This window comes from Sarcophilus harrisii, chromosome 3, assembly GCF_902635505.1.
Source record: "Sarcophilus harrisii chromosome 3, mSarHar1.11, whole genome shotgun sequence".
Taxonomy (NCBI): domain Eukaryota; kingdom Metazoa; phylum Chordata; class Mammalia; order Dasyuromorphia; family Dasyuridae; genus Sarcophilus; species Sarcophilus harrisii.
In genome coordinates, this window is record NC_045428.1 from 601,763,117 (window position 1) to 601,790,061 (window position 26,945).

Sequence of the window (26,945 nt, forward strand, 5' to 3'; positions counted from 1 at the left end):
CCTCTGTCATAGAGGGGATGAGCCCCAGGGGCTGAGGGTGACGGGTGCTCCCAGGGGATCAGAGGACCTGCGTCAGCCTCCAGAGTGGGTCTGAGGAGAGTCCCTGAAAGAGAATCAGAGCCCAGATTCAGAGCTCCCTTCCTCCCCCCCAGGCCCTCCTCCCATAGACACCCCCATTTAACCTTGCCCAAGCTGCCGAGCCTGAGGAGCAGGAGCAGAAAGGCTTGGGGTGGGAGAAGGGGCTCACCTGCTTGTGTCTTGCTCCCTTGGCCCAAGCACAGTTCTGAGGGGAAAGATCCCCTTTAGACGTGGCTTCCTTCCTACCCAGCCCTACAGATGAAAGAAAAAGTAAGCCAGAGCCTGGACTTAGAGAATGGAGGGAATGGGGGGAGAGTGGTAGGAGGGCATTGGGGGGGTTCCAGGAGACTGGATCCTGACCTCCACAAAGTCAGTCCCCACTCGGAGCTTCAGGTTCTCCCTTTGTAAAAGCCACACAAGGTCGGGAAATGGCCACGTAATCTGCGAAACCATTGTCAAAGCTACAAGAGTTCCTGTCCCTGGAGTATTCATGGATCTCCTTCCCCAGGACTCTCCAAAGCACAACAGGGCAATGACCATGGGAACCATGGAGACTCCAGGCTCTGGAGAGAGACAGAGGCAGAAGATCCTGCTGAGGTCAGCCCAGCAATGAGTTTCCCAATCCCTAGTCTTTTAAGAAAGGGAACTAACAGCTTCTTCTTGTTCCTTATGGTTTCTAGTTCAGGGAGGGTACAGTTCTGTAAGGGGCACAGTCAAGTGCAAGAAGAAGGGGGACATGCAGGCCAGATTTTGGGGCTCAGCTTAACCAGGGAGTGAGTGGGGGAGAGGGGGAACAGGAGAGGGAAGTTTAAGGGAAGAGTCTAGAGTTGGGGAAGGAGTTTTTTTAGTTATTTCAGTCACGTCCGATGCTTTATGACTCCATCTGGGATTTTCTTGGCAGGGTTACTACTGCAGTTTGCTATTTCCTTCTCCCTCTCATTTTACAGGTGAGGAAACTGAGGCAAAGAGAGTTTAGTGATTTGGCTGGGGTCACACAGTGGTAAATGTCTGAGGCTGGATTTGAACTCAGATGAGTTTCCCTAACTTCAGGCCTGGCCCTCTATTCACTATGGCGCCCCCTATCGGCTTTGGAGAAGAAATAGTAAGAAGCAAAGCAAACTTGACTTGGTGGGCAGATGATAAAGGGCTGATTAAAAGAGGGAAAGGATGTGCAGGAATCTATGATTAGGGTTCGAGAACAGGGCAGAGTTGGGGGAGCAGATTACTTCCATCATCCATTGGCAACCCCAAAGTCTTTTCTTTCTCTCACTTTCTTCTTCTTTGTAAAAGGTGGAGGGAGGAAGAAGAGGGAAGATTCAAAGAGGCAGAGATGGGGCTTGATGGTGACAGGGTATGAATGAGCAGAAACAAGCATGAGGGAGGGGCAAAGGGAGGCTTTGGCAAAAGCTCAAGTCGAGAACCACAGTCATGTGGGAAGCACCTACTATGTGCTAGATACTGTGCTAAACCTATACAAAGAGAGGCAACAACGGGCCCTGCCCTCAAGAAGCTTACAGTCTAATGAGGGAGCCCATGCGGACCGATTGGACAAGGTCCAGAGAGCTCAAGTAGGGACTAATGAGCAGCAGAGGAGCAATGGAAAGTGCCAGGAATCCAGAGGGGCAGATGAAACGGGAGGAAGCCAGAGAAAGGGCAAAGGTAAAAAAGAAGCTGGTGAGCCTGGAACCAAAGAGCACATGACTGGTGAGACTAATACGGGGAACAAGACTGGAAAAGTAGGAAAGGACCAAGTTATGGAGAACTCTAAAAGCCAAAGAGTGGCTTGATCTGTGATCTTGAAGGGAATAGGAAGTCACTGGAATTTACTGCGTGGCTGGGGGGCGGGGGGGAGGCGGGGAGGAGGAACATGTTGCATTCTGGGATCTAGATGCATCCCCTTGGCAGCCAAATGGAGGCTTCCCGATGTGGGGAGTTGGTAGGTAGACCTTCGGCCACCCCCAAGCTGGGGAGATGCAGCCTGCACTAGAGTGGGGGCAGTGGCAAAGGAGAGAAGGGGGCGTCCTTCAGAGACGTAATAAAGAACCAGGCAATAGGCTAGTGCAGGGGGAGAAAGAGAGCAAAGAGCCAAGCACCAGGTTTCAAATTGAGGCAGGTATGAGACCAGAAGACAAGAGAAAGGTTAGGATTGGCCAAACAGATCTGAGTCCCCTGCATAGACACGATCACTGAATCTAATCAGAGGAAATAATATAGAGGGAGAAAAGGGTGATCGACAGTCACAGACCACAGAGAGGTCAAGAAGGACGAAGAATGAGGGGAAAATTAGATTTGTCAACTCAGTGGTGACTTAGAGAAAACAATTTTCAGTTGAATGATGATGTCAAAAGCCCAACTAAAAAGAGAAGGAAGGAAGGGGAGCCACTGATTGTTATCTCATTTGGCCCTGACCTACCTGAGGTTGGTGCTATTACTGTCCCCGTTTTACAAATGAGGGAACTGAGGAAACCAGAGGTTAAGGGACTTGCCCAGAGTCTCTCAGCTAATAAGTTTTTGAGATCAGATCTGAATTTGGCTCTTCCTGATTCAAAGTATAGCACTGTGTGTGCTGCGGTACATCTAACTGCACCTCTTTCGTTTCTGATATTTAGCTACCATGAAAAGATCTTTTTGTACATATGAGTTTATACACTAGTTTAGCCATGTACAGTTCCACCAATAATGCATTAGCTCCTCGAAATTTGTTATTTTCCTCTTTTACTAACTTTGCCGGTCTTTGGAGGTGGAACTTCAAGGTTTCTTTTTTTATTTCTGTAATTATCCATGATTGAGAGCATTTTTCCATATCTATGAATAGCTCAGATATCTTCTGAAAACTTCTTGTTCACGCCCTTTGCCCATCCATCTATTGGAGAATGGCTCCAATATCTTTCAAAAATAAAACTGGTCTATCTTATGTTACTCCTACCATGGAAGGAATTCTATTAAAATCTTCCTGGAAGATAAATTCAGTCCTGATGCCTAAAACATGAAGAGATAAAATAGAAAGAGAAATCGATAGTCCATATCACTGCAAATATTGAAAATAACATGAGCAAAGAAGGTATAGTAATGTTCCTAAATCATATACTTTGACCAGGTTGGACTTGGGCCAGAAATGCAGGCTTGTTTCAATACTGGGAAAATTACAAATATTATCAATCATATTAGTCATTTAAAAAAATTCCCTAATTGTATCAATAGGTATAAGGATGCACCTGTGATTTTATTGGTGTAAGAAACTCCCAGGTGTTCCCCCAAATTCCTTCCACCAGTGCCAATCAGCACCTGTCTACAACTCACACTCCTGGAGAGTGTCCCGAGGTGCCGAGGATTTAAAGATGCTCCTGAGTGTTACAGTCACCCTGTGATTTCAGAGGCAGGATTTGAAAAGAGACCTTATTGATAAGTGGATACCCCCCCCCCCAGGATTTGTCTTAGTCCTTCTCTTCTCTCTCTAGACTACTTCCCTTAGGGATCTCGTCAGCTATCATGAGTTTAATGGCCACTTCTATGCTGATGATTCTCAAACCGATTTTTCCTGCAGACTTCCAGTCTCTTCTCTTCCTCTCCTTTCTGAACCACATAAAGATGGTTCTTCTATTGTCATCTAAAATGGAACATGCCAAGGCTGAATTGCTTCTCTTTTTTCCAAACCCCAGCGTCTTTCTAACTTCTCTATTATTGTCAAGGATGTCACCGTCTTCCCAGTTACTTGGACTCCCAACCCAAGAATCGTCATTGACTCCTTCCTTTTCTCCTCACTCCCATTCAATCTGTTGACAAGTCCAGTGCATTCCCAGTATTTCTTGTATATGTGCCCCGACACCTCTCTGGTTCTAGCCTTCATCACCTACTGTATTAACTCATTGGGACCTGCTTCAAGTGTCTCCTCACTCTGTCCATCACCCAGTTGGCTGTCAGACCCTAAACATCATATCCCATCATCCTCCCACCCCCACTCAATCACTTTTCTCCAGGATCACAATATAATGCTCTCCCAACATTTGTTCTCTCCCTGTTTGTCTCTCTCTGTGTCTGTTTCTTTCTGTGTTTGTCTCTGTCTTTGTCTCTCTCTCCCTTCTCTGATCCTTCTCCTCCCAATGTGATTCAGAAAACAAAGTCCTTCACTTATGGTTGAGCTTAACTCCCAAGGCCCTCGGCTACTTCTGAGCTTTTGATTCCTAGCACTGTCCTGCCTTCTTATGTCCCTACCCCTGCCCTGTCACCTGCCTTTGTTTCCCTCTCCTAAATACTTCTTTGCTTGGGGAATTCTCTTTTGTCAATATTGATGTTTTTTCTTCCTGGGAATTATTTCTTTGTGTCTGCAGAATTTCATCCCCATCATCTCCCATTTCTACTGGGCTGGCTTCTCCTGAAGCATTTTAGTCTATGAGATCCTACTTGTCTTTTTTTGAGGGGAGGATGAGGGCAACTAGATGGTACAATGGCCCAAAGTCAGACAGCCTCATCTTCCTGAGTTCAAATCCAGCCTCAAACTCTTCCTGGCTGTGTGACCTTAAGGAAATCACTTCACCTTGTTTGCTACAAAATGATATCTATCTTTCATTTTTCAAACCCTTTGAAGTTCACTTCCCCCAAATTGAAGGTACAAGTCAGATCATGCCTGGATTCCCTCTCTTCTGTCACAAACTCTAGGATGGAGCGGTCATTTCCCCTCAGATTTCCCCTCATTTCTACTCCAGCAACCAATTCCTCTTCATAACAATGAGATCCAGTACAGTATGAAGGCGACATTGAAATCACCCAATTTCAGCTCTGATATGTTAGCCAAAAAAGTATTTTTGGTTGAATCAAAAAAATCAGAACTGAGTGTAAATAAGGCCTGCACATCTCCTTGAATCAATCAAAGCCAGAGAGAGAGTGGGAAAGGAAGAAAGAGACACAGAGAGAGAGACAGACAGAGACAGAGAGAGAGAGAGAGAGAGAGAGAGAGACACACAGAGTCCAGTCAAAGTCTACAGACTTAAAAGCCCCTATCACCACTAATAGCTACCATTGTTGTAGCATTGTAAGATTTATAAAGCACCTTACAAATATTATCTCATTTGATCCTCACAGCCCTGGGAGGGAGATGCTATGGACTCCTCAGGCTTTATCCTTCCTTCTGTGTGACCCCTCTCTGAGCAGGTCTTCCCCTACCCCATCTTCTTCATTTTGATCTGCGAAACATCTGACTCCCATTTTGCTTAGTTGGACTTTGGTCAGGAACCTGTCGACCCAATTTTTCAAAAATCATTTGTATTGATGTCTTGAGTTTTTATACTGCCTAAATTTCCCCATGTGCTTTCCTGGAGAGCCATCCTGCATAAATAGCATAGTTTTATTTTTGACCCAAATAAATTTGGGACAAACAAAACAATTGGGAAAATATCAATTGCTCATGGGGCAGCCGAGTTAATATAATAAAATAAAAAATTAGAACTCAAAATCTTCTAAAAATGAATGTTAAACTATCTTTACACATAAATAAAAATAAAATATATCTTAAAAATAAGGAACCGTTGCAATCTGATTCAATCCATCTATCCTCAAAGAGCTACAAAACCACACCCTCTGACCCAGCAATAGTATTCTAGGTCTGTGTCGCTAAAGAGAGTCTAAAAAAGAGGAAAGACTTATATGTAGAATAAATATTTATAGTAACTCCTCTCTTGGGGAAGTTGAGGGAATTCTATTGGTTGAAGAAAGGCTGAATAAGTTGTGGTATATGATCGTGCTGGAATACTAATATGCTATAAGAAATGACAGGCAGGATGCTCTCAGAAATACCTGAAAAGACTTTCTTGGGTTGATACAAAGTGAAATATACTGTAAAGTACAAAGTATTTTGTAGTGTGTACAAAGTAACAAGATCGGCTGTGAATGACGTAACTACTCTCGGCAACACTTGGAAGGACTTAACAATGAAAAATGCCATTCATCCCAGAGAAAGGACTGATGGTAGCTGAATACAGATCGAAGGATCCTTTTTAACTTTATTTTTCCTGAGGGTTTTTTAAATCTTTTTTTTTTTTTTTTTTTACAAATGTTTTACATGACCAACACATGTATAACCTAAAAAAAAAAGTTTAAAAAAGTATAGTTCTGAAAGAACAAAGAAAAAAATAACACATAGGGGGAAGAAATCTGAAAAACAACAACAACAAACCTTTGGGTCATTTAGGTTGTGCAGTGGATAGCGCACCAGCCCTGAAGTCTGAGTTCAAATCTGATCTCAGACACTTAACACTTCCTAGCTGTGTGACCCTGGGCAAGTCACTTAACCCCAATGGCTTTAGCAAAAAACAAAACAAAAACCCTTCAACCTCGGAATTCATTTCATGAATTTGTAAACAGTCTCCCTTCTTCCCTCCCTCCCTCCCTCCCTCTTTGTATTTCCTGAGTGAATGTGCCTGAAGGATACAGCGCCTTGTTCAGTCAGATGGGACTTTTCAAGACCCCTTCTTGGTAAAATACTAGAGTGCTTTGCCATTTCCTTCTCCACTCACTTTATAGGAAAGGGGCAAACCGGGGTAAGTGACGTGGCCAGAGTTCACAAGTAGTAAGGCTGGATTAGAACTCCGGAAGAGTTTTCTGCCTTCAGGCCTGGCTCCATCAGATGGGCCCCCTAGCAGCTCTTCCCAGGGCCCTGACCAGGAGGGGGCAAGAGGGGGCAGGAGGGGGCAGGAGGGGGCAGGAGGAGGCAGGAGGGGGCAGGAGGAGGCAGGAGGGGGCAGGAGTCTCATTCCCGCAGGTGTTTTCCTGCTCCAGCGCTCTCTGTAGCTTAGCTGGTTTTAAGAGCCAGGGATGGGGCTGATTTGTTCCGAGGAGTCACCCCCTTCCCTTCTTGACTGGGAGGAGGAGTGTTCACACCTTGTCAAAGAAACCCCAGGGTGTTATTCGATTTAGACACTTGGAAAGTTTTCTAAGGGTGGCTATTTGGGGGATTCCTTCAGTGCCATTGGGGGAGAGTGCAGAGAGCGGGGAGGGCTTCCCTGATGATACCTGGCTATGGGAGGGAAGGGATAGGACCCGGGTCTCCCATACCTGGCCATTAGCCTCCCACACCCCAGCACCCTGGCCCAGACAAGGACCATTTCTGACTTCTGACAGAACCTGGCTACAGAAGCAGAGGCAGAAAAGTGAAGGAGGAGGAAGAGGAGAAAGTTGGACAGCTATGTGGTTGGGGGAGGGGAGTATCAAGAGGAATAGGGTGCTTCTGGGGCTCCACCTCCTCGGGGAGTCTTCAGCCCCTGCAAGGACTTGTGTGGGGCTGGGCCTATTTCCCATCAGAGGCAGCTGGGTGGTGCAATGGCTGGCTCCTAGAAGCCCTGAGCCCAGATTTGCCCTCAAGTATCTACTAACTTTTGGGTCACTTAGCCTCTGTCTGCCTCAGTTTCTTCAGCTGTAAAATGGTGATCATCGTAGCATGTATTTCCCAGGGTTGTTGAGAGAGAAAACCATTTGATGTGTTTCAGTATTGACTGACTCTTCCTAACCACATTTGGGGTTTTCTTGGCAAGGAGAATTTGAGGCTTCTTTCTCCGGCTCATTTTACAGATGAGGAAACTGAGGCAATCCAGGTTAAGAGATTTGCCCAGGATCCAGATTTAAATTCAGGTCCTCCAGGGCTGGGACTCCGAGGGCCACAAAACTGCCCCAAATCTCTTACAGACAGAAGCCCGTGTTATTAAGCTAGGAGCAGGTTAGGGGCAAGAAGGGATGTTCCTTAGGAAAAATCACTAGGGCAGCTGAGAGAGAACAGCCGAGACACTCCCTCCCCAGCTTTGGAACTCTGGCCTGGGGGAGGTGGGGGATGGAAACAGAATGGGGGGGGGGAGGAGGGGGTCCTGCAGGGTCTCTCCCAAGCCCCTCCCCAGTTCTGTTCTTTCCTTTCCCGGTCTCCCCATCTGCCCCCTCTCTTGGATCTTTCTCCCCCTTTGGATCAGGGCTGAGCCGGCAAGCGCATGGCAGACAAACCCGCATCGGGGCCCAGAGCATTCTGGGACGTTCCCAAGTCACTGACTTGCAGAGTTTAGTTCTTATATAAGGCTTGACTTTTCCAACTGAGGTTACAGGGAGGAGTCTGCTTAGGTCGGGGGATAGGGTGAGAGGTCAGGGGGAGCCCACCCCCTCCTTCCCTGCTCCCTTTCCCCGATACCTCCCCTCCCCAACTAACCCTGGGCCCCTCACCCAGATCTCTGTCCTGCTCGCTCTCGGGGCTTCCCAGGAGCTGGGCGGCAGGGACTCCTGGGTCCAGAAGATACTGTTTACAGCGAGGGGACTCGGGGTGACCGCCCTGTGGGGGAGGGAGGGGACGCCTGTCTGTGACCCCCGGGGGCCATCACTGCCCTCCTGCAGCCTCGCTTCCTTCCTTCCTCTGGAGACCTCCTGCCCGGTCCCAGAGTGTGGGCAGGGCCCGAGCGGCCAGACAGGGAGGGAGGGGGCTCCCGCTAAGCCGTGGCTCTCCCTCCCGAGCTCCGGGTGCGGCTCTTGAGAGCAGGGAATGATGGTGATGAGAAATCTGTCTCAGCTGCCCATCCCTCCCCCGGCAGCAGCCGCAGCAAGGCTAGGCCAGGGGCCTGAGATCCCCATTGGCGTTACTAGGACACCAGTAAACTGGCCCCTCCTCGGGCCACAGGAATCATAGTAATGGGCCGGGCACCGTGGTGAGGACTTTATCCCCGAGGTAATCTTTCCAGGTGGGTGCTTCTATTATCCTTATTTTTACAGATAAGGACACTGAGGCAGACAGGAGCTAAGTGACTCACCCAGGGTCTTACAGTTCAGGAAGCATCTGCTCAGGATCCTGAAGGGGGGTCAGCAGGACCTCGAGAGTGGGGGACATGGTGGTCCCAGACCCTGGGATGAGGGGGAACAGATGACAGACTACTCAGGGAATCAGAGCAGGGGAATGAACCTAATTAACCCCACTCAGAGCTTTCAAAGCCCCAGCGTCTGAGAGGGGCAATGGCACCTTCCTCTAAGCCAGTCGCCTTTCAACGGCACTCGGGGAGCGAGTTAAAGATGGTACCATGGGAGTGTGGGCTGGGCTGTGGAGGAGTATGGGGAAGAGCCACCAGGCAGAGAGGAGATCCAAAGCAGGCAGGCATCCTGGCTTCTGGGGACAACTGAGGCCCCTCTGGGACAGCCCCAGTTTGAGCTCTCGCCCTCTGGCTGGGAACACGGCATGTTCTGTGCCTCAACTTCTCTTGGTGTAATGAAAGATTGGTCTCTTTAAATCCCTCACCCCAGGGACTGAGCCTCTCCCCAATCCCCGAATCCCAGCTCCCCTCCTTCTCCTAAATATGGCCAAGAAAGGTTCCAAGTTGGGGGTGGAGGGGAGGGGATAGGACAAGGTGTGTGCCCTTCCCTCCGTGTGTATTTTCTGTCTCTCTGTCTCTCTGTCTCTCTCTCCCCCCCCCCATCCCCCCACACGTCTCTCTGTTTCTCCGTTTTTCTCTCTCTCTCTGCCTCTGGCTCTTTCTCCTGTCTCTAACGCTGTCTGCGCCTCTTTTTCTGTCTCTATCTCTGTCTCTCTTTCTGTCTCTGTCTTTCTGTCTCTCTCACTCCCCATCTCCCTTTATGTGTCTCTAACCCGTGGTATCTCTGGGTCCTTGTCTCGTGTCTCTCACTCCTCAGCTATCTCTGGGGCCTGTTCCGTCTCTGTCTCTTTCGGTCGCGGCCCCTTGGAGAGAGGAGGTGACTGGCGGGGGGAGGGGCCCCGAGGGCGGGGGTCCGGCCGGTGCCAAATTCGTCCTCCCGGCTCAGTAAGGTGAGCTAGTCCGCCCGGTGATTGATGACGTCATCGAGGTACCCGTGTCGATTGGTGGGCGCATCCTCCGGCGTGGGCGGGAGAGCGGAGCGAGGAGGAGGGATTCTCCGCTCCGCCCTCCGCCCCCACCCCCCTCAGGGACCCCCATCCCCACTGCGCCCCGCCCTCGGGGGCCGAGGGCCTCTTTCGCCGTAGTGCATGACGACCCCTTCCCAACTCTGGAGCCTGTGGAGGAGCTGGAGAAGGGGAGGGGGCTGGGCTGCTCCCTCCTCCCCTGAGCAGGAGCATTGAAGGCCTGGCCCATCCTCGTGCGGAGCCTTGAAGGCTCTCCCTATGCCCAGAACGTGGCCTTGAAGGCCTCTCCGAGTGGGTCCACAGCAGAGCCTTGAAGGTCTCCCCCGGGCTTTTGGCCGCCTTGCTGGCTGGGGCCTTGCCTCGCCGCCCCCCTCGGGTGGGATCTCCTCCCGTCCTAGCCGCTCTCTCCCTAGAGCCTTCTCGGGGGCGGGCGCTCCCTCCGGGGGCCAGGGAGGGTGGGCTCCCCTGGAGCCTGCGCTCTTAATGAATGGGGCGCCTCCCGCCTCCCGGAGGGGGCCCTGCCTCTGCCTCCCCTCCCTCTTCCTCAGGACGGAACCCCCCAGGCTGCAGCCCGCTCCCCGTCCCCGGCTCCATCTCTTCTCCGGGATCTTGGGGAGCCAGGGAGTCCCGGGGCCTCCCGTTGGCCATCCCAGCTAGACGTGAAACCTCCAGCGGCCAGCAGGGGGAGCGCTGGCCCCTCCCACCCAAGAGCTGGCGCCTCCCACTCCCCAAATCTCCCCCCCAGCCTGGCTGTTTTCTCCTCCTCCTCCTTCTTCTCCTCCTCTGCCTTCTCTGCCTTCTCTTCAGGGCCATCTCCTCAGCTTCCCAGCCCAGCGCGCCCGGAGCAGTTCTGGGGGCCAGGAGGCCATGGGGGGGCCGCCCCCGGGCTTCCGGCCCTCAGGTTGGGTGCACTTGCTCCACCAGGTGCCCCACACCAACTTCCAGCTGCGACCTGTGGCCAGCACCTTTGCCCCCCAGGAACAGGACTACCAGCAGGTGTGGAGGACCCGGGGGTCCTGGAAGGGGCAGGGCTGGGGGACCCGCAGGGCGTCGGGGGAGGAGCCGGGGGTCCCCAGGAAGCCGAGGGAGGGCCCACCTGAGAGGCTGAGGCGGGGGGGGGGCTCCCCTGAGGCGAGGGCACCGGGCGACCGGGCACCCGCGCCCCTCGTGGCGGGAGAGCTGGGAGGCAGAAGACTCGGAGGCGGGAAGGCAGAGGTGGCAGCACCGGGATTTTTCTGGTGGATGCGGGAGACCTGGATATGGGGCTGGGGGGGGGGGAGGCTGGGGGAGGGTCACGCAGCAGGGGCCAGCGGGTCCTCGGAGGCGGCTAATTAGTCCGCGCTAATTGGGAGGGTGGCTGAAGCTGGTTGGCTCAAGGTCTCCCGGGGGCTCCGGGGAAGGGGGAGCCGGGCAGTCCGGGCTGAACTATTTAGGTCACAGTGACAGAAACTGTGGAGCTGGGAGGCCCCCTCCGCTGTCACACACTCACCGGCAGACACATATAGACCCAGCCCTGCACAGGGAGATCTTCACAGGGACAGGCTCACAGCCAGCAACCAGCCGCACACACACAGTCACACACAGTCACACACACACACACACAGTCTCACACACACACAGTCACATATACACACACAGTCACACACACACACACACACACAGTCTCACATACATATATGGTTGTATGAGAGACTGCACACACACACACACACACCTGGAAACATATTGTCTCAGTTATACAGCACTACAGTCTCACATACATATGTGATTGTGTGAGACTATATACACACACACAGACTCACACAGTCACACACATAGACAACACACACAGACACACACACAGTCTCAGCCATACAGCACTACAGTCTCACATACATATATGATTGTATGTAAGACTGTACATACACACTCAGATACACATACACAGACACTCACACACACACACACACACACACACACAGTCTCAGCCATACAGCACTACAGTCTCACACACATATATGATTGTATGTGAGACTGTATACACACACACACACACAATTTGAAACAACCAGACACAAACCCATGCTTCCCCTGCTCAGTCACATAATAGCAGGTGCCACACCTGTCTCCACAATTGGCCACGTACCGTGGTCCCTGGAAGCCAGGAGATGGGTGATGTCAGCCCATTTTACAGAGGAGGATACTGAGGTCTGTAGATCCTCCCTCCAGCTCCCACAGACTCAGGGGCAGGGGCACTGTCTTCACTTCGGGAGATGCTTTTCACTCTCATTGGGAGCTTCACTGGCCCCTCGACCCAGGGAAGAACGCGCCCGTCCGGGGCCACGGGCGCATGGCCAGCAGATCCAGTTTGGATTCCTGCATGAAGTCATCCCCCCATTTCCTGGATGGGGATAGTGAGGGGCATGCGGAGGTCTGCCAGTGAGCTTTGGGGACCCTCTCCTTCCTCCTTCCTCTTCTCAGGCCTTGCTGCTGGTAGCGGCTTTGGCCGGGCTGGGCCTGGCTGTGAACCTGCTCGTTCTGGGACTGTACCTACTGCGTTCATGCTGTCGTTGCCGCAGACCCAAGGCTGGTCCCCCTGAGGTCTCGGGCTCTCCAGATGGAGGCGGCTGCGTCACCTGGAGCTGTGTGGCTGCCCTGCTCCTTGGCTGGTACCTGGGACCCCGTGGGTGGGATGCCCAGCCCCAGGAATGGGACCCTGAAGAGCTCTCCCAGCCCCCGCCACTCCCCCAGCAGAGGCTTGAAGGCTTCCCTCAGTCTCCCTATAACAGCCTCCACAAGAGAGCTCCAGGGCCATCCTCAACTCCCTGGACGGAGCCTTAGAGGAAGGTCTGGAAGACCTCCTCCGACCCCTGTATAACCAGCCCTGAAAGATTCTCCCAGGCTCCCAGAGTTTGGAACGCTTCTGCACCCATCACAGAACATTGAAGGGCTCCCCAGTGCCTTTGAGCAGGGTCTTAGAGGGGCCTCCTTCAGCTCCTTCAACTCAGAACCAGCTCGTGGGGGACCAGGGAGGCGCTAGGGGCCCCATACCAGAGTCCCATCCTCTGGAAGGGGCTGGGGGGGGGGGGACAAAGACCCCAGGAGGCAGTGGCACAGCCTGGGGTGGAAGGGGAGGGCGAGCGCGAACAAGGTGCCCTTTGTATGGAATGGGACGAGGACAATGGACTCTGGGGAGCTGAAGGGGCCGGACCCTGGGAAAGGAGGGAATGAGTCCAGTCCACAATGAGGGCTCTGTGTCTCTCCCTGGCCGGGGGCTCCAGCCGCCTGGGTCCCCCTGGAGCCCCTCACGGGCCTGGGTCTCTGGGGGAAGGTCCAGCCTGCATCCTCCAGAGAGAGATGCTGGGACAGAGGTCGAGGCCAATCTGGAGGGGGCGAAGTTGTGATGAACCCCTGGGCCCGAGGGCGGGGCTCCAGAACTCCGCTGGTGGCAAGGGGTTAACCCCTTCATTTGCATCCCAATGAGTTCATCCTGTTCCCACTTCTCCTTCCTCTCCTCCACAGCCCTGGCAGGGGGAGTGAGCCCTTCCCGTTGCCTCAGCAACCCAGGCCGAGGGAGGCTGGTTCCCACGGGCCGTACCACTGGAGCTAGAGAAGAGGGGGTGGCGAGGCTGGGAGGCTTTGGGAGATGGGCTGAACTGTCCTCCCCATCCCTCCCCTCCCAGCGCCGGTATCGGGCTCGGTTTCTATGGCAACAGTGAGACCAGCGATGGGGTGTCCCAGCTCAGCTTCTCGCTCCTGCATGCCAACCATACGCTCAGCTCTATCGACCGGCTGGTGAGAGCATCCTCAGCCTGACTTACGTGCTGGGGGAAGGAGGGGGCAGAATCAACCACCCTCACTCCCCTCCAGAAGTGGGCAAAGGGGCTGGGCCACAAGCCAGGTTTCCCACCAAGTTCGCCCCTTTCCTCGGGACCATTTTATTTAGCCAAGGACTCCATCCCCAGACAACTGCCATTGGCCCAATGGTTATTCTTTTTGCTCTCCCTGAGCCCGGGAACCACCACCCTGTCCCGCCTTCTGCTGTGCTCCAGGTTTCAGAAACAGTGGAACGCCTGGACTCGGCAGTCAGGTCTGAGCTGACGACTCTGGAGGAGGTGATGGCCCCTCGGACCGAGCTGGTGGCGGCTGCCCGGGGTGCCCGGAGGCTGGCCGAGGCTGTGGCCCAGCAGCTGGGGGAACTGGCTTTCTGGAGGGGTGTGCCCCTGAGCCCCATTCGCGTGGCCGAAAGTGTCTCCTTTGTGGAGGAGTACAGGTGGGCCAAGGTGGGGTCGCCAGGGTCACAGGTGGGACACATTTATGGGTAACATCATGCCCAGAGAGGGCAGTAATCACACCACATCACACAGGAAACTGGGACAAATCTGGGATTCAAGCCCAGACCCGCCTCCTTGACTCTGCCCTCCCCGCGTCCTTCTTAGGTGGTTGGCTTACATTCTCCTCCTGCTTCTTGATCTCCTTGTCTGCCTCTTTACTCTCCTCGGACTGGCCAAGCAAAGCAAATGGCTTGTGATTGTGTGAGTTTGCCAGCCCCGCCTTCCTTCATCAGCCATCTCCAGAAGCAGAGCTTGGGCTCCCCCATTACCTGAGGGATACATCTTTAAACTGACCCCTTTACTATCACGGAGTTCTTCAAATTGGGGCCCCCAAATAAGAACCCAGATGTTGAACTGGAGGGACCTTAGGCAATCTCTCACCAACTCCCTGAGACCATACCTTCAGCACCAGAGCTATGGGAACTCCCTGGAGAGCTTCCTCAGGAAATGGTCCTTAAATTCAACCAATCAATAAACATTTATTAAGCACCTAGTGTGTTCCAGGTACTGCACTAAGCACTGAAATTTGTCTGCCTAATTTAGAGAAGGGAAGGGTTTTCTGCTGTATGGAGGGAGGACCTAAGGGTAATTGTTCAGTACTCTGGAGCTGTTCAAATTATTGCTCAGTACTTGGGAATACACGCCAAAAGGCCCCTTCAGCACCCCGGAGCTGTCCAGATTAATGGCTCAGTGTGCTTGGGGAAACGCACCAATAGGTTCCTTCAGCACCATGGAGCTGTTCACTGGCAGAGGTAGCTCTAGGTGGTGATCTGGGGAGAGTAGTTTTGGAAAGAATTTCCCCAGGATTTGGGGCCAAGGAAGGAGATTGGTAGGAAAATAGGGATGAATATTTCCTTTCTGCACTAGTATGACAGTCATGAGCCTGCTGGTTCTCATACTGAGCTGGGGATCCATGGGGTTAGAGGCAGCTGCTGCTGTGGTAAGTATCTAAGACTGGGGCGGGGGGGGGGGGGGGGGGGGGGGGGGGGGGGGGGGGGGGGGGGGGGGGGGGGAGGGGGAAGGGGGGAGGTCAGGATTCCTGGGTCCAGAAAGGGGTGGGGCTGAAAATTTAGCCTCTTGAGTCTGAATCCAAGCAATGTCCTTTTTTTCCCCCTTCCATTCTCAGGGTCTCAGTGATTTTTGCTCCAGTCCTGACCCCTATGTCTTGAACCTGACTAGGGCAGAAACTGGCCTAAATCCAGGTAAAGAGAGAGTAACCTTAGGATTAAGTGCCAGCTACCGGGAGCACTCTCCCTGCAAGCTCACTGGGTGTTCTTTGTTTCTTTTTTCCATCTCTCTTCTTTCTCCTCCATAGAAATCCTCCACTATTACTTTCTCTGCAACCAGATGGTTTCTAGTCCTTTCCAAGAGGTGAGTCTCCAGGCCAAAATGGGGGGCCTGAAACCTCTGAGGGAAGCAAGATAAGGAGACTTCGCTTCTCTTTTCCTTCCTGAATTTCCTCTCCACCTCCCCCAATATAGGAGGTGACAAATGCATCTTTTAGAAGCCTCTGGGGTGGCTTGGCTATCATGGGTCTGAGTTGTCCCAGAATTTCATAGGGATTTTGATTTCTATAATTTCATTGGGTTCCTAGAGCTATAGGGTAGGGGGCCTGGACACCTGGGTCCCCAGAGTAAAGGGGATACAGATGCAGATTTCTAAGTTCTTAATGCTGTCACTAAGAGTAAAGAACTGGGACTGGGATTTCTGAGTCTCGAAATGGAGGTCTGGAGGAGTGGGTGAGAGGACCCAGACGATGGCCTCCCTCTCTCCTTCCCTCCTCCCCACACTCACCACCTCCCCTAGAGGCTGACCTTGTCCCAGCGGTCTCTGGCCAGCATCTACGCTCAGCTCCAGGGACTAGAACGCGAGGCAGTTCCCCAGTTCCCGGCCGCCCAGGTCAGTAGGGCTCCTCCCGGGGGGAGGGCCTAATGGGGAGGGCTCTGTGGGAAAGGCCAGGGCCCTCTAGATTGGGCATTAACCCCTTCTGGAATGGAGGCAGAAGCCGTTATTGGCCCTGGAAGAGATGCTGAACGTGACTGAGGGGAACTTCCACCAGCTGGTGGCGCTGCTGCACTGCCGGGGGCTGCACAAGGTGATCAAGCCTTCTGCCCCATTCCTTTTCCAGTTACTCCACCCCCTCTCCTATATTTTCTGGGATCCTGTGGGCTCAGGGTCCCCCACACCCATTTATCCATCCCAGGGCCAAGAGCTGCTAACTAATTTCCTTCCCCCTTCCCCAGAGCAGGAATCAGTTCTGCCTCCTTGACCCATACTTTGAGGTTACTTCAGTCTAGCCCCTGTTATCCCCTCCATCCTTTTCTCCTGAGGAGCCCCTTTCTTCACCATTCGGACCGGCCACCCCTTCTACTTCTTTGTGACCGCTCCCCTCCTCTCCCTTCAGCTCCAAATCTTCCCCTGCCCAATTCAGGTGACCCACTCCCTAGGAAGCCTTCCTGGACTTCTGCAAAGAGATGTATGTGATCTCTCCCCTACTCTGACCTCTCCTGGACTCAATAAATACCGGGAATCCTAAAATGTCCGATGAGCCCTTGGAGATCCTCATTGTACAAATGAGGAAACTGAGGCCCATTGCAGGGCAGGGCCTCAACAAGGTCAAACAGTGAGTCAAGAGTCAGACAGGGACGCGAACGTGGGGCTCCCAGTTAACAGCCCCAAATTGTTTCTCTGCCTGACTCTCTTTGCTGGGATGGGAGAAATCAAGCAGCCAATCGAGCAGTCGGTGGGGGGCTGGGAGGAGTCAACCCTGCTGATGCCCACTCTGGCCCCCTGCCCCCAGGACTATGGGGCAGCTTTGCGGGGCTTGTGTGAGGACTCCATGGAGGGCCTCCTCTTCCTGCTCCTCTTCTCCCTGCTGTCCGCCCTGGCTCTGGCCACGGCTTTGTGCAGCCTGCCTGGTGCCTGGGCCCACTTCCCACCCAGGTAAGCGACTGGAAGTGGGAGACTGGGAGAGGGTAGCCGAGTTGGGTAGGTTCCCCAAGGACAGTACCATGGACAGAGCCCCAATCATTTCCCCATTAGGTGCTAAAGAGCCAGTTTAGGGAGGTTCCCCTCAGAGAGGATGGGGGAAATTAGGAGTGCATAGGACCCCTACCAGATCACCAGATAGTGATGAGGAGGGTACACAGGATCTGGAAGGGGAACACAGTATTCTAGGGGTCCCCATCTATCAGAAGGGGAGGGAACTTCCCCTCCTGCCACCTTCCCAGCTCTGTGCCCCGCTCCCCCCAGCGACGACTACGACGACCCAGAAGATGATGATCCCTTCAACCCTCAGGCATGTGGGGCACTTGGACATCTGGTTTCCCAGGCGGGCATGGACTGTGGGGGTGAAGGGGGAAGACGGGGATCAGATGCATGCCTGTGTCTGAGGGGCCAGAGACTGAGGGCTGGACCCCTGCTCGAGTCCCAAGGGGTAGGGGCTAAGGGCTGGACTTGTTACCATGGGATGGGGAGCGCATCGCCTGGAACACCTTCTTCACTTTCTCCCCCTTTGCGGATCAGCAGGAATCAAAACGCTTTGTCCAGTGGCAGTCGTCCATCTGAGACTACTTCCTCCGGCTGGGTCTGCTACCCCCATCTCTGGTGAGCTTCAGTCCACCCCCTTCTATGCTTCAGGTCCCATTTAGCCTGCTTCTAGTGTGCATCTCTGTGTCCATCCTTCTGTCACCAAGGCTTTCTGTTTATCTTCCACTCCTAAATCTTCATCAGCTTCTCTATCCATCCTTCTGTCCATCTCTCTAGCCATTCTCTCCAAATATTACCCTATTATTCTGTTTCTGTCTGTCCTTTGCTCAGTCTCTGGCCTCTCCCCTATCCTTCTGTCATCAAGGCTCTCTTATCTTCCATTCTAAATCTCTTATCATCCCCATCCCCTATCCTTCTATCTCTCTAGCCATTCTGTCCAAACCTTACTCTGTACTGTTTCTGTCTATCCTTTGCTCAGTCTCTTGGCCTTTCTTCCCATCCTCCTGTCACCAAGGCTGTTTATCTTCCCTGTTTCTGTCTTTTGTTAATCTCTTGGCCTTTCCCCCCCATCATTGTCACCAAGCCTGTCTTCCACTCCTAAATATCAGTTTCTCCATCCTTCTGCCCATCTCTCTAGCCATACTCTCCAAATATTACCCTATTACTTTCTGTCTTTTGCTCAGTCTCTTCGCCTTTCCCCCCATCCTTCTGTCACCAAGCTTATCTTCCACTCCGAAATCTTTATCAGCTTTTCTATCCATTCTACTGGCCATCTCTGGTCATTCTCTCCAAATATTACCCTGTTACTTTCTGTCTGTCGTTTGCTCGGTCTTTTGGCCTTTCCTCCCATCCTGTCACCAAGGCTATTTATCTTCTACCCCTAAATCTTAATCAGCTTTCTTATCCATCCTTCTGTCCATCTCTCTAGCCATTCTCTCCAAATATTACCCTATTACTCTGTTTCTGTCTGTCCTTTGCTCAGTCTCTTGGCCTTTCCCCTATCCTTCTGTCACCAAGGCTCTCTTATCTTCCACTCCTAAATCTTTTATCAGTTTCTATATCCATCCTTCTGTCCATCTCTCTAGCCATTCTATCCAAACCATATTCTGTACTGTTTCTGTCTGTCCTTTGCTCAGTCTCTTGGTCTTTCTTCCCATCCTTCTGTCACCAAGGCTGTTTATCTTTTATCCCTAAATCTTTATCAGCTTCTCTATCTATCCTTCTGTCCATCTCTCTAGCCATACTCTCCAAATATTATCCTATTACTCTGTTTCTGTCCTTTGCTCAATCTCTTGGCCTTTGCCCCCATCCTTCTGTCACCAAACCTATCTTCCACTCCTAAATCTTTTATCAGCTTCTCTATCCGTCTTTCTGTCCATCTCTCCAAATATTACCCTATTACTCTGTTTCTATCTGTCCTTTGCTCAGTCTCTTGGCCTTTCCCCCATCCTTCTATCACCAAGGCTATCTTCCACTCCTAAATATCAGCTTCTCTATCCATCCTTCTGTCCATCTCTTCAAATATTATTCTATTGCTCTATTTCTGTCTGTCCTTTGCTCAGTCTCTTGGCCTTTCCTCCCATCCTTCTGTCACCAAGGCTTTCTGTTTATCTTCCACCCCTAAATTTTTATCAGTTTCTCTATCCATCCTCCTGTCCATCTCTCTAGCCATTCTGTCCAAACCTTACTCTGTACTGTTTCTCTCTGCCCATTGCTCAGGATCTTGGCCTTTCCTCCCATCCTTCTCTCGAGTTCACTCTCCACCATGCATCCATTGTCTGCGTCTCCTCTATGCCTCAATCCTTATGCTCTCTGTCTCTCGTCATCCTTAGGAACCGCCCACCCACCAGAGAAGTTTCCCCTTCCCTACCAGGATTCTTCTAGCTATGACTAACACTGCCATACTCTGCCTGGCTCAGGAGAGTCTGAGTCCTTTCTGCCCCGAGGAAGTGACCAGAAGATAGTTCCCTGTCCTCCCTAACCAACATTCAAGGCTCGGGCCCAGGGATCCCAGCCAGGGTGCCAGGTCACACAGGGCCCTCCTGAGAGCAGTTGCCCTGGAGAACCTCCCCTTGGCCCATTCCTTCCAGCCCCCTGGGCCCAGAGCTCCTTGTGCTTAGAACCAGCACCACTAACTCAGATTTGAAATAAAAAAGATGACTTTATTTTACATGTGTCTGGAGCTGTTTTTTGGTTTCTGTCCACTATCAAGGCCCAACTCCAATTCCACTTTCTCTAGGAAGTCCGTATAGAAAGCAGAACTGTCCCTTCCTTTATCTCCAAGTGGTATTCAAACACTGGCTGCCAAGGGCCCTATGTGATAATGGGATTCTTCAGAGTGTGTTCTAGGGTAAATGCAATTGGAATTGGAGGCAGAAGGCATGGGTTGCAATTAAGTACTAATTTTTGACCATAGGTAAACCACTGAGATACATTGGGTCTTTCTTCACCTGTAAAATGAAAGTAAAATGAGTCTCTTTGGGTCTTTCAAGGTCCAAGTGTCATCATCAGTGCCCAAGTCCATCCATCCTATTCAGGTCTCATACCTAGTCTTCAAGAAGCCCTACTCAGAACTCCCTTGCTGGCTCCCAATAGGCAAAGCTCCATTCCTCAGCCTTTGCCATTTTGGTATCCAGCTCTCTGTGTCCTCAATGTCCAGCAATATCCTTCCTTCCTTCCCACTCCACCCTCAGTGTCCAGCATAAGGTGGTACCAGATCTCCTTCCTTTCTGTCCCCCTTCAGTAGCCAGCACACGATTTGGGTCTCTTGTCTCTCTCATGCCCAGGACTATATCCAGATCTTTCTCCTCAGGACAAAAGACAGTGTCTCAGTCTCTTCCATTGTTCCCCCTGAGCTTCTTCCATTAGGCCTATTGCTCTAATCTGGGGACAGAAAGGACTCAGCATAGACCTAGTAGAATTCCTGCTTCTTGGGCACAAGAAACCTTTGGGTTTGCATTTATTTCCTTAGCACATAGGTGCCTAACGGGCAATTAACAAATGTCTAGGGGGCCACCTTGCAGGTTCTGAAGTTGGAAGAACAAAGGTTCTAATCCTCCTGTCCCTACCAGCCATTTCCCTTCCCTTGGCATAGAGGTTCTTACCTGTTCAAGAACTGTGACCCATAAGAAATATTTCCAACACTTAGTACAGTGTCCAGTAGATGTTCAATGTTTTATTGATCAATTGAAATAATATTTTAAAAATACCTATCTTTTCAAGGTCCTGTGCTAGGATTGGGGATTGAAGTCAGTGGGACAAACAGTCCTGCCCTCAAGGAGCTTATTACCACTTTCTGGGGGACAGCCCATAACAGGAAAATTTAAGGAGGAAGACAGTAGAGCCCTCAGAAGGACCAGGTATGACTTTACAGAAGTGAAGGATTCCAAAAGATTTCTAGAATAATGTTATATACATCCCCACGCAATAAGCTCCAGTTTGTGGTGGGGAGAGAGTTAGGAGAGAGAAAGGGCCTTCTGCAAGAGTTGTCACAAAGAAGTGACATGCCTTGGCAAAAGATTGAATATGGGGAATGAGAGTTTGAAGTCCAGGATGATTCCTAGGTTGTGAGTCTGAGGAACTGGGAGGATGGTGTAACATCCATAGTAACAGGGAAGGTAAGAGGGAGGCAGGGTTTGGGGGAAAAGATGAGTTCTGTTTTGGACAAATTGAGTTTAAAATGTCTATTGAACCTCCGCTACAAGATGTCTGAAAGGTATATTTGGAGATAGACTGGAGGTCAGCAAAAAGATCGGGACAACATGGGTAGATTTAATAGTCATCAGCATAGAGATGGCCGTTAAATCCATGGTTTCTGAGGAAATCCCCAAATGAAGTTGCACTGTATGGAAAAAGTGCAGAACAGAATCCTAAGGGATATCTACGGTTAGAAAGTATGATCTGGAAGAATATGTAGACAAAGAATGAAGAATTAGAGAGGTAGGGGGAGAATCAAGAGATGAGTGATCTGAAAACCTAGAGAGGAGGATATCAAGGAGAGAGTGATCAACAATGTCAAAGACTGCAGAGGTCAGAGAGTTTGGAGTTTGAGAAAAAGTCATTAGCTTTAGCAATTGAGATTGAGGAGCCGGTCTATTAATTGCAACTCTGATCATGTAACCAGTCTAAATCCACCTTATTGGGACTGTAATTTAGCTTGTATCTCCATTGTATTCGTAAGAATACACTTAATTTCAAATGCTGTGCTGAAATCCATGCTAGGTATCTGATGCAAGCTAGGGTAGTTAGAAAGTGGAGAGAAAGGCTCCTATTGTGCATAGCCTTTTCAAGGGGTTAGCCACAAAGGGCAGAAAAGATAAAAGGATGGTTAGTGGGGATGGAAGGATCAAGTGGGAGTTTTTTTTCCAGGATGGAGATGGGCATGCTTGTAGACAATAGGACATGAGCAGCCAGTAGAGGAGGAGAAATCGAAGATAAGTGAAATAGGTATGACACATGGGAAAATCTGTTGGAGATGGGCTGAAATGGGATTACCTGAAGTAAGAGGGGTCAACCTTGGTAAGGAGTAAGGTCACTTCATCATTTGAGAAAAGGGTCAAAGAAAACAGTGGCAGAAGACCCTTGAGTGATAGATGAGAAAGAAGGGAAGGGAGTTCATGATGATCTCAATTTTTTTCCAGTAAAATATAAGACAAAATCCTCAGCTGAGAAAGTGTAGAAAGTGCCATAGGAGATTTGAAAAAAATTTTAAGAGCTGAAGAGCAGGATAGTGAGTTAATAAAGACAGCATAGTAACATTGCCAAGTGGCAGTGAAGGTCCAATTGAGATTATGTAACCCAAATCTGTAGTAGATCCAATCAGGTTTTCTTCATCTTTGTTCAGCATGTGTGTAGTCGTAAAGTCAACAAATGCTGAGAGTGATCCATGGCATGGCTGGACATAATCGGAAATATGATAAGGAAGGTAGAATTCAAGAGAAGAGAACAGTATAGAACTGAATTGGTTCAAAGGAGTCAAGATGGGGTAAAGAATGACTAAAGCAGGGAAGATATCTTAGAAAAAAAATTGAAGGGTCAAGGGACTAGAGGTCATAGTGAAGATGAAAAGTAGAGCTGTGTAAGGAAAGACAGGAGTCAAAAGCTAATTAGATTACAGTTTGATAAGTGGATTTCTGAATTCCTGTATATGGATTTGGTACATTTGTGGGTGATGGCAAGATCAAGGTGTACCCATCTTTGTGTGGAGCTGAGATGGTGTAGCAGGGTAGCTCAGGAAGAGTTGACTGGTTAGGGTATTTGAGGGAGAATCCCCTAGGTGAAATTAGGAATGGGTTTGGATGATGGTATGTAAGAGATCAGTGGGGTTGTGAAGGATATAACCAAGTATGAGAATTTTCCTCACACTTTTTGCTTTGGGTGCAGCTGAAAGATCCTGGCCTAATTCCACCCAGCCATTTTATTTTGTGTGTTCTAGAATGTTGGTTCCATAGGCAACAACTTCCCCTCATCTCAAATCTGCTTTTCTCCTGTTCTATGTACTGACTCCAATTGGGTTTACAATCCACTAGATCCCAATAAAGCTGTTTCCCAGGAAGACTGCCATCTAGTCATGTCTGCCCCTTCTGATGAAGCTTTATTTTTAACCAAAGCATCAGAATTTACATCAATTCCTTTTATATTTCAGAGTAGATTCAGCTCTGCTCCGCCTTCTTACCTTGGGAGGTCTTTTTAGATATGGATTCACTCATCTGGTGGGCTAACTTTCCCTCTTACACATAGTTAGCAAGCATTCTAATTGTGCTAGGCTAAGCATGTTAACTAAATCACTGATAACAATGTTTGAGAGTCTAGGGATCAGCCCCGGGGACCTTTTCCAAGTTGGCATTGAACACTTACTGCTACTCTTTGGATCTAGCTGACCAACAGGCATCTTACTCATATATATCATCTATCTTATTTATAATAATAGCTGGGAGATTTTGAAAGATTCCTTGCTAAAATGTAGGTGAATGCTTTCTCCAGCATTCTGCCAGATTAGTAGCCCTGTCCCTCCCCCCAAAAAAAAAAAAAAAAAATTTGGCTGGTAGGATCTGTTCTTGAGAAGCCATGCTGAACTACTACAATCACTACTTCCTTTACTAAGTGGTTTTTTTTTAAATTAATAATTCATTCCAGAAGCTAATCAGGAATCAAAGTCCAATTACAGATTCAGTTGTGTTTTTCTTTCTGGAAAACTGGGGCATTTTTCTTCCTCATTCTTTAAGGACCATACTCATTCTCCATCAGCTTTCAAAGATAGCTACCAGTTTGTTCAGGATCGCAACTTTTACTTCATTTGGCCTAATGACCTGAACTTAACAAGGATGGCCAGGGATTCTAGGTCTGTCCTTTCTTGTCCAAAGATCTTTCTTCTTGGGAGGAAAAAACCCTGACAAAACAAGGAACTGAACACCATTTCCTTCACTCCATCTTCAGTTACCATCAAGTCTTCCATTTACACAACAGATCTATCCTTCCTTTGACCTCCCTCCTACCCCACCCCGTGCTCACTCCAGCTAAAGACAAAACCTCTTTTTCTTATGCTACTTGACTCTCATTCTGTGTTCTGAATACACACACATACTTATCAGACCCTGCACCACTGTTAAAATTTACACTCCATACTTAATCTTCCACACATATTTTTAAGATCCAAGTTTGTTGGCGAGTTCCCTTTGCAGCCAAATTGGTGTATTCAGAAAACATTCCCTTTTCCTCTTTACTATGACTGTTTCTCTCCATAGAACTTCATTCTGAAGAGCTTTCTCTGATTCAGCCTAATCTAACCACACCTTCAAAGTTTTAGTTCTGAGGATCCTCTCATTTCCCAGGACCACTGAAAATCTCTTCCCTAAATTTAAGGTGTCCTGCAGACTTTGTCTGGCTTTCCTCTCCTTTTTTTTTTTTTTTTAAAACAAATTCCTAATTTTTTCTAAAAGGTTCTCATCTTTCCTAAACCACTGACCACTTCCTTCACCGTAGTGAGAGTCAGAACAGAATGGAGGCTCCCTCATCAATTTGTTCCTTTCTCAAAGGATGAAATGAAGTAGGTAGGCCAAAAAGTCATGGCCTACTTTGTTTTGCAGATAAAGAGTTGCACTAGGCATATGAAGAGCTGATGTTCCCAGGGTACCACTCTATCAAGCTCCTGTATATGCCAGTGAAGTCAGAGAGCCTCAGATATTGAAAGGTCCAACCCCTACCTCATACAGACTTTATTTGAAGCCCTCCACTATCAAGGCCAATCAATTTCTTCCCAAGGCAATCTTGCTTCTCAATGATAGGAAGGTTTTTCAAATTCTCTTCTGACTTGTAGCCTAAATTTTCCCTACCCCTTCTCTGTCCCTCTGCCCTCTGGGGCCAAAGAGAAATTTCTAACTGCTCCTTCACACAAAAGTCCTTCAAATATTAGCAAGCAGCTCTCAGGTCTTTCCTGAGTCTTTTCTTTTGGATAAACCAACTTTCACCTGATGTCTCTGCTTTAAATTGCTTTGTATTTACTTGTATATCTATTATAGTTTTTTTAATAAAATGGAAGACCCATTCAAAATAAAGTCCCTAGAACCTAGCATACTGCTTCAAACACAGGAGGCACCAGCTGCTTGCTGAGATGCCCATCATTCTAGTTGTGTCACCTCGATCCTCTCCAAATCAAAGACTTTCCTGAGAGGAAGTGTGCAGAACTGAATATAAGACAAGTGACAGGAATTTCCTCTCCTTAGAAACACTGAGCAGGGGATACATTAGTCGAGCTTGGACTCAGAGATTTCAGGGGTCTAAATCCAGCACTTGATAGATTCTGAATCTCTCTGGCCATCACTTTTTGACTGGATGGCTTCTGAGGTCCCTTCCACTTATCATTTCTGGATGCTGTCTGCTTTAACGTATTCTAAGATTGGACTTCCTTGGCTGCTACAACTCCTTATCCTGCTCACAGTCACTAAGACCCCCAGCTCTTTTTCAGGTGGATTGCTGCCTAGTTGTGGCACAGCATATGGCTCATGAAACTTGGAGTAGGAAGACAAATTCAAATCTTGCTTCATGAGTAGCACCAAAAGAACATTGTACACGGCAACAACAAGATTATATGATGATCAATTCTGATGGATGTAGCTCTTTTCAACAGCAAGAAGATTCAGGCCAATTCCAATTGTCTTGTGATGGAGAGAGCCATCTTCACCTAGAGAGAGGACTGAGGATGGATCACTATATAGTATTTTCACTTTTTTGTTGTTTGCTTTCATTTTGTTTTCTCTCTTTTTTTTCTTTTTAATCTGATTTTTCTTCTGCAGCATGATAATTGTGGAAATATGTATAGAAGAATTACAAATGTTTAACATATATTGGATTACTTACTGTCTAGAGGAGGGGATGGGGGAAGGGGAGGAGAAAAATTTGGACTACAAGGTTTTGCAAGGGTGAATGTTGAAAATTATGCATATGTTTTGAAAATAAAAAAGCTTAAATAAAAAAAATAAAAAACAAAACAAAAATTAAAAAACCCAAATCTTGCTTCAGTCATTTACTAGATTTACTGGTAAATCACTTAAATTCGCTGTGCTTCAATTTATCTGCAAAATAGAAACAATGAGAACACTTGCTCCACAGGGTTGTTGTGAAGATCCAATGAGAAAACATTTATGTAAGTGTTTAATTAGCATGTTAACATGCTAATAAACATTAACTATGACTTTCTTATGCTCATGAAGGCTTAAAAAAAAAAGCAAAATGTTAAGATATTACTTTATCTCTCAAATTTCACCTTATCAGATTTTGTCTAGCGTTCAGGCATGTCAAAATTTTGTAGAATCTTGTCTCCACAATTTTCTTTTTATGTTACAAGTTTAATTGGAGACCTTTGTTTTTATATCACAGTCGTTTTTGGAGATAACACAAACTGTTATCTCTTCCCCATCCTCGTTAAACTACGCTTTGCAATGAAAAAATATCCAAATAAAACAACTGACACAGTGACCGCATCTGACCATGGGTGAAACCTTCTGCCCTCTTGGTTCAGAACGGGGAGGTCTGAGTTGTCTGTTCTCTGGAATCACAATTAGTTTTTCAGTTACTCAGACTTGGGACTTCCTCTAGGTAATATCATCAGACACTGTTGCAGGGTCACTCACTTAGCAGTTTCTAAATGATATAAATCATTTCCCAACTGAGCAGGGGTCCACTTTTCCAATTCTTTGGTAATGTTGTTTAAAAGCGGC

General features: G+C 49.2%; 1 protein-coding gene across 4 annotated transcripts; it reads left to right on the plus strand.

The window, feature by feature from the left end:
* Nucleotides 1-10,656: 10,656 nt before the first annotated feature.
* TTYH1 (tweety family member 1) lies at nucleotides 10,657-25,833 on the plus strand. 4 transcript variants are annotated; one of them, XM_031963482.1, is made up of 14 exons: nucleotides 10,657-10,924; nucleotides 12,389-12,576; nucleotides 13,591-13,702; nucleotides 13,960-14,180; nucleotides 14,347-14,442; nucleotides 15,109-15,181; nucleotides 15,368-15,443; nucleotides 15,557-15,612; nucleotides 16,048-16,140; nucleotides 16,244-16,336; nucleotides 17,042-17,184; nucleotides 17,494-17,539; nucleotides 17,770-17,847; nucleotides 25,694-25,833. In XM_031963482.1, the coding sequence occupies exons 1-13, from the start codon at nucleotides 10,796-10,798 to the stop codon at nucleotides 17,806-17,808; spliced, it is 1,365 nt and encodes a 454-aa protein (XP_031819342.1). In that variant the 5' UTR covers nucleotides 10,657-10,795; the 3' UTR covers nucleotides 17,809-17,847; nucleotides 25,694-25,833. The 4 variants fall into 4 exon arrangements, with proteins under 4 accessions (XP_031819342.1, XP_031819341.1, XP_012401273.1 ...); XM_031963481.1 differs by lacking the exon at nucleotides 25,694-25,833 and adding an exon at nucleotides 19,563-19,900; XM_012545819.3 differs by lacking the exons at nucleotides 17,494-17,539; nucleotides 25,694-25,833 and adding an exon at nucleotides 19,563-19,900.
* Nucleotides 25,834-26,945: the final 1,112 nt, after the last annotated feature.